Source organism: Chrysemys picta, chromosome 1 (assembly GCF_011386835.1).
Source record: "Chrysemys picta bellii isolate R12L10 chromosome 1, ASM1138683v2, whole genome shotgun sequence".
Lineage (NCBI taxonomy): Eukaryota > Metazoa > Chordata > Testudines > Emydidae > Chrysemys > Chrysemys picta.
This window is the reverse complement of record NC_088791.1, coordinates 124389297-124396090: the sequence shown is the minus strand read 5'-3', so window position 1 is coordinate 124396090 and position 6794 is coordinate 124389297. Positions and strand designations below refer to the sequence as shown.

General features: G+C 39.7%; 1 protein-coding gene across 8 annotated transcripts in view; it reads left to right on the top strand.

Moving 5' to 3' along the window:
• Positions 1-459: 459 nt before the first annotated feature.
• The window catches only part of SCUBE1 (signal peptide, CUB domain and EGF like domain containing 1), a 307537-nt gene continuing 301202 nt past the window's right edge, over positions 460-6794 (top strand). For 6 of the 8 annotated variants that reach the window (XM_042848272.2, XM_042848262.2, XM_065583577.1 and 3 more), the window contains exons 1-2: positions 472-653; positions 3521-3643. In XM_042848272.2, coding sequence (XP_042704206.2) covers positions 566-653; positions 3521-3643 — 211 coding nt within the window. In that variant the 5' untranslated portion in view covers positions 472-565. Of the gene's footprint in view, positions 654-3520; positions 3644-6794 lie in introns of all 8 variants that reach the window. The other 2 variants (XM_005296703.4, XM_008165966.4) reach the window with 1 other exon arrangement.

Genomic DNA, 6794 nt, shown 5'->3' with positions numbered 1-6794 from the left:
ACAGCACGAAAGGGCCGGGGGAGGAGGGGGAAGAACTGTGTGTGTGTGGGGGGGGGGAAGCCCCCCTCCCACCAGATCTAAATGAAAAGGGGTCAATTAGACCCTTGAATATTTAAGAAAAAAATAAACCTTTCCACTGAGTGTCCCCAGTGTTTAGTACTGAAAAATGACTCGTGGCAATGAAACCAGTCACCCAAGCCCCATCCTGTGTGTTTCTTACCTGTGGGAACGAGTACAAGGTAGCAAGGACAAGTGGGAGAATAGAGCGAAGGGGGGGGGGGAAGAAGGAAGGAATACAAATCTTTCCTAAAAGGCTCTGTGAAGAGTTCAATTCCCTCCACCAGCGGCCCCTCCCCTCTGCTGCCTTTCCACCTCCCCCTCCCCTCTCTCCAGAGCCCGAGGAGGGATTGGCAATTCCTCCCCGTCTGTCCCGCCCACCCCCCGGGTCCCTCTGCGAATCAGCGGGATGCTGTCAGCGCGTCAGTTTCTCTGGCTCCCCTCTGCCAGTCCCAAGCGCGTCTCTTATCAAAGAAACACAGCAACTGCATTGAATCATATCATTATCATGGGGACTGTTTGTTTTTCATGGCACTTTTGTTTGTTTTTCGCTCTCTTATATACTGGCAGGTTTGCGGGAGGCAATGGGGTCCCAGGTAAGAGAGATCTTTCACCTACTCCTCTTTCTTTAGACTCGGGTTGTGGAAAGCAATTGCTGATGAAGGGACTGTATTTCTTCTTCTTCTATAAAGGTGTGGGGAAGGAGGGAGGATTGAGAATAGATCTATTTTGCTGCTAATATTGCGAAGGGCTTTAAAAGTTGCTGTGGGGAGGAGTTGTCCTCTGTGTTTGATGCTCTTATATTCAAAGAGACGTTTTTGGAAGGATTTTTTTTTAAAGTTACTTCCCATAAGTACTTGTGAAAATAGATAACTGGTGCAAATAAATCTAGGTTCTGTGCAAGGAGAAGGTTGGATATTGTATATTTTAAAGTTTCCCGAGTCTTTCCATTAACCTAAAGACCTGATATTACCCTCCACTTATCTTATACCTTTTAAATAGCCTCCCCCCCTCTATAAAATATAAACTTCGCTACGTTGTAAAATCTCTCCATAGAAATGCTGTAAACCAGTGAGGGTTTACCCGGTTTGTTGGTAAAGATATATATAGCTCTTGAAGTTTGATTTTTTTTTAAGTTAAGGTGGGATTTTTTTAATCGCTTCTCCCAAAATATAAGGGGATTGATGAAGCAAAATGTACGATGCCCTTGTACAAATTGTTTTGTAGCCCAAGAAAGACAACGTGAAAGTAGTAGGAGGGGAAAAGCTCATAATTGGTTTTGCCCTTTTCATTTGACTCATTGGCATTCACGCCTGACTCCCAGGCATCTTCTGGTTGCTGCGAAATGTCCCCCTTGGCTCAATGCAGTTTGAATTTTTGACGGCATTATAAAGAGCCCAGCTGTCACTTTTGCTGATCTTGACGGGAGATGGGTGCCAGTTTAATGATTCAAAAATATGAACCAAGGCATTTAAAAAAAATCTTCTCTTCTTTTTGTGCTTGACTGAATCTGTGGTCGATCTAAGCAAAATACCCTCAGCCCCCCCTCCCCAAGTGAATTCACGTAAATCACAGCTAGATCTGAACTGGCTCAGCAGCTAAAATAAACGAAAGGGAAAGAAAGAAGGAACCCGATTACAGCAGCCCTGCGTTTCTCAAGGAGACACAATACTCAGCGTTCGAGAGGGGAAAAAACTTTTTTTCTTCCTATTCCTTTAAAAAATAATAATCCGGATTCCTTGTTGTTTGCTTGTTCAGATTCTTAAAGGAAAGCGAAGGTGCACCCTGAAAGCAATTCTGTCCTTTATTCCCCCTCTTTGCAAAGTTCTCTGATGTGTGCAATATCTGATTATTCGCCTCCCTCCAAATAGCCCCTCCTGTCCCCGGTGACTTTGAAGGATCCTTGTTTCATCACTGGAGATGGCTGAGTGAGCATTTCTGAAACAATTAGCGTTAGGATTTCAAGCTAACAATACAACTGTTTTCACTTTACTGCACCTTTTCTGAGGATCTGTTAATCTAATTGGCATGAAACAAACTGCACATGGATGTCACTGGATTCCTTCTTCCCTGTCCCCCCCCCCCCCCGGCCGCGTTACTTTATAAGCATAAATCCTAGCTTCACTTTATCGTGCTTTAACTGTTACCCAGATAATAAAATCTTACTCCTGATCAGAGAGCTCCCTCTACGTCTCTGTGTGTGTGTGTCTAGCTAGGGAGCCCCAGATGTGCCTACTGCATTAAATTGTGAGGAAATCCATTTGAAGTGTATTCCCACTAAGGGGGATTTTCCTTATTGACATTAAGACAGCAGTCAATAGCCCATGGCCACTTTCTTCCTTTAGCGCTGAGGCTTTGGAGGGCCAGTCTCCCACAGAAACTGACATTCTTCCAAAGGGTCAGTCATTTCCCTCCCCCTTGGCAACTTCATTGCCTCTTCTCAGTCACTTCATGCGTTCAACTACAGTAGATGGAGAAAGGAGGAAGTGTGTGTAGTTTGCACTGGATTTTTAATTTTCCCACGTACATCCGCAGAACTTCAGTGGAAAGGGTTAGCTTATCTTTATATGTTCACTTCATTAACATTCCCTTCTTCTCAACCCATTCTCTCCCTCCTCCTCCCCTTTAAAAAAAATCTAAGGAGACAACCAGTGTTCATCATTGGGGGGTTACTTTTTTTTTAAAGCAATCTTGTATCCTTGTTTAAAAAGTCTACACATCATTAAAGACTCTGAAAGGAGAACGTTCAGAAAAGTTGAACATGCGGTTTCTTTTAAATGAGTTTCGGGCTGTATATATACATTTACTGCAGGTTGCTTTTCTCCCCACACATTTCTGGAGTTCCCTATGCTCTCCCATTCATCGTTGGGTGGTTGGTGGTTTTTTTTTAATTTTTTATTAATTTTTTGGCCCCTTAATAAAAAAGGATGAATGTAGTTTGACTCTTCAAATATTTTTCTCATTGCCCTGCTAAGATAGTTTATTTAAACTGGTATCTGTCTTTCTAAATTAAAAAGATATGTTTTCTGGCAATATCCAAATTTCCTTTTCCGGGTCACTTAAACCATCTCTTATTTTGATTAGACAGACTAATGGAGGTGGTTAAAATTAGTGTGTACACTTTTCCAGTGTAGATCTACACTACAGACTGTGTAGATTCAAAACTTCTAACACATGCAAATGATTTGATTCCTAATGCATGTGTAGGATTTTTTGAGCCTTTAAACTTTGTGGAGGAATAAAACTAGCTTAAGAGAATTAAAGCTTGGAATATTTTTATACAAGTAAAAAAGAACAACAGCAACAATAACCAAATAAAATAAACCCCTCTGTTCATAGTGAGACTCAGAAGGCAGTCAACTAAACAGCTTCTTCAGTTGGAGTGTCCATGTAAAGGGTTTTTTGATCTCTCACTATTGAGATCTCTTATTAGATCTCTCATGTGTTCATTCCGTGATTACAGATGCTGATGAATGTGCCGAAGGGACAGACGACTGCCACATTGATGCAATATGTCAAAATACACCTAAATCTTACAAATGCATCTGTAAACCGGGTTATAAAGGAGAAGGGAAACAATGTGAAGGTAAGGATAGCTGCTCTTTCTTTTCTCTTCCCCCTCCTTTCTTATTTGTTTGCTCTGTAAAAGCTTCTGTAAATAGCTGAATTCCTCAAACGATTAATGTAGATTTACAGCTGCTTAACCTCAAATCTTGGTGTTTATTGGCAAGCATCCCCTGCTGCTTCTGCTAATTGTTCTGCTTCAACAACATGTCCTATAGTCCGCTTTAAAAATAAAACCAGGGGAAATCGTCTTCTATCAAAACCAGTCCTGTTTTAAACAAAAATGTTCCAAGAAGCGCACGGAGGTGTTTAGTTTTCAGTGTTTAAAAAGGTCCTATTCAAATCACGTGATCATAACCCTGGTGGAGAGGGATCTGAGCCCGGAACACTCCAAACAGTTTTGGCTGGTACTAAGCAGTGACCCTGAACTGCAGTGTGTGGTTACGGGGGATGGAGGGGGGAGTAGATCTCTAGACCTTCCTTTCTAATTCTCATATCACACAAATCAGTGATGGGAGAGACAGTTTATGAACTAGTTGTTATTTCTCTTTAAAATTTCCCACAGTTAAAGACAGGTAGTAGCATAAGATGCTGTACTGGACCATTGGCCCATGTACTCCAGTGTCCCATTGCTGGTCGTGACCAGTACCAGATGTTTCAGAGGAAGATGCAAAAAACTGTAGGCAGTCATGGGCTAACCTGTTTCTCCACCCTCCCCACAAAGGTTTCCTCCTAATCCCTAATAGTTAGACATTGGCATAAACCTTGAAGAGTCCAGGTTTATACATCTTCCAAAGCTCTTTTTTACATATTTACTAGTATAGTACTGCATGTTATCCAGGTAGGTATCCAAAGCTTTTTATTTAATGCTCATAAGCTTTTTGGGCTCAATGATTTCTTGGGATAATGAGTTCCACAGGCACACTGTGTATCATGTGACAAAAATATTTTCTCTTGTTGGCTTTGAATTTGCTACCTTTCATTTTCATTGAGTGTCCCCTTGTTCTTGTGTAAGTGACAAATTCTCTCCCCCCCCCCCTTTGAATTACAATGATTAAAAAGTTTGGGTAGGAAACCCAGTTGTCCAATATCTGATTTACTGATGTTATCAAGAGACTATAAACCTTCCTGAGTTTCTGGAACCTCACCAGGAGCCTGATCCAGCCCCCACTGAAGTCAGTGGAAGATCTGCGATGGATTTCCATAGGACAAGGACTGTAACTGAGCAAAAAACCAAAACCATTGGGGGACTCTTAAAGTGATGTGTGTATATAAAGTGACTATGTGTATCTCTGGGTCTGTGGAACACCTTCCCTACTTGATCTGTGCAAAGCTATAGAAGAATTAGCCTTTTTTTAAAGCCCATTTTTTATTTCAAGGGGCCTTTGGCATGCCATTGGGTTTATTGTATTTATGCTGACTTTAATGGTGGCTTTACTTTCATCTTTAAGTCCATTCTAAGTGTCTAGGGTATTTTGATAGGCATTATATAAATTAATATTTCAAATATTATAAATTCCATCTTGTCTTTTGCACTTCACCAGAAAGATCATTCTTTGTTGGCACCCCAGGATGCAGGGGTTTCTTTTGTTTTTTTCCACTTGTAGATGCTTAGCAGAGATATCAATTCCCTTCCAAATCCATATGTTTTTCTAGTGCAGTCTGCAACTTTTTCAAAATGTTTAGTGCAGTATACTGCCAGTCCATTTAAAAAGATTAAAGACCTAAAAATGACTTTGCTGAAGTCCACGAAAATTTGAAACCACATATTATTCTCACTAGACTTCCAAAATGTTTGTTCAAGTGCTCTCATAAAGCATTTTTTGTGGTTGTCATATTTTTTTTGTCTTGGGCTTAAATTGACAGAAATAAATTCCTACTGTCCACCTCTTGGTGCTGTAGTGTCTCTGAACTGCTGTTTGTTGGAAGCCAGAGGTTTTTTTTTTCTTGCAAATAGATTGAGAGAATATTTATCCAGCTCCATTTTCCTCCCCATTCTTATCTTCCAGACAATGAGTTCTACACTTAGAGAGAACCTAATTAAAGCTATTGCTACAAAAGATGTGATGTCCTTAGCATTGATCCTTGTTGCTGTACTGGCTTTCCCCAACAAACATTTCCTTAAGCATTAACGACTCATATTTTAGCTGTTGATCTGTGTTTAATGGTTGACCTGGCTGATATCCATATTTATTTAATACATATATTTTTCTTTGCCCGACTTACGTTGGCTCATTTAAAAAAGACAGCTCTGTGAGTAGTAAAGTACAGACTTCCCTGCAAAATTGTGTACAAAATAGAATTTGTATGGCTAATTTTAAACTCTAGTATTTGATGGTATTTAGCATCTGTCAAAGTTGATAAGTAAAGTAGGCAAGGCAAATTTGGACATGTTCTGCATGGATGTTAAGTTGTTGGTTAATTCAGGTAAATTAACTTAAACTCTCTAAAATGTAATACCAGGGATTATGTACTGAGTATGATATATAACCTTAGCGTCTACTAATATTATGTGGATTGTTATGGTAAGAACATTGCAGCAGTTTTATATCCATCTTAAGTTCTCATCTGATAGAAAATTTTGTTTGGGATAGGGGGACAATTTGACATATTTCAAATGTTTCCCTTCCTCAAACTTACCAATTCTTAAAATGCCTGGAGGTTTATTTTATAATACTCATATAACTCCTCTCAATTTGATGAGCTCAAATCACTTTACAATCATTCATTAATAAAGTTCCACAGGACCCTGATAAGGTGGGTGAACATCATTATGCTTTTTTTATAGAGAAGTATACTTGGGTAGAGGGAGGTTAAGGTAAGGTCACACAGCAACTCAGTGGCAGAGCTAAGATCTACCTCCCAGTCTGCTACTCAGCAAAAAAAAATTAATTTTGCATCTTGAGGTCAAACTTACAAAAACCACAGAGAAAAATAGAGCAACAGCATTGATTGTTATGTAATACATTACTACAAGACAAATACTGCCAGTAGCCAAACTCTTGAAAGCTATTTTGTAAGATACATGCGGTTATGCCTGTGATAACAAAGATAATTCTCCCAGTGAAATATGCCAAATAATAATATCTACAGTGTCAAAGCCAGAACTGGAACAATTAATTATTCTGACTCTTTATACCAGAGTTCTTCCAAATGGTTTTCGATCTACTGAA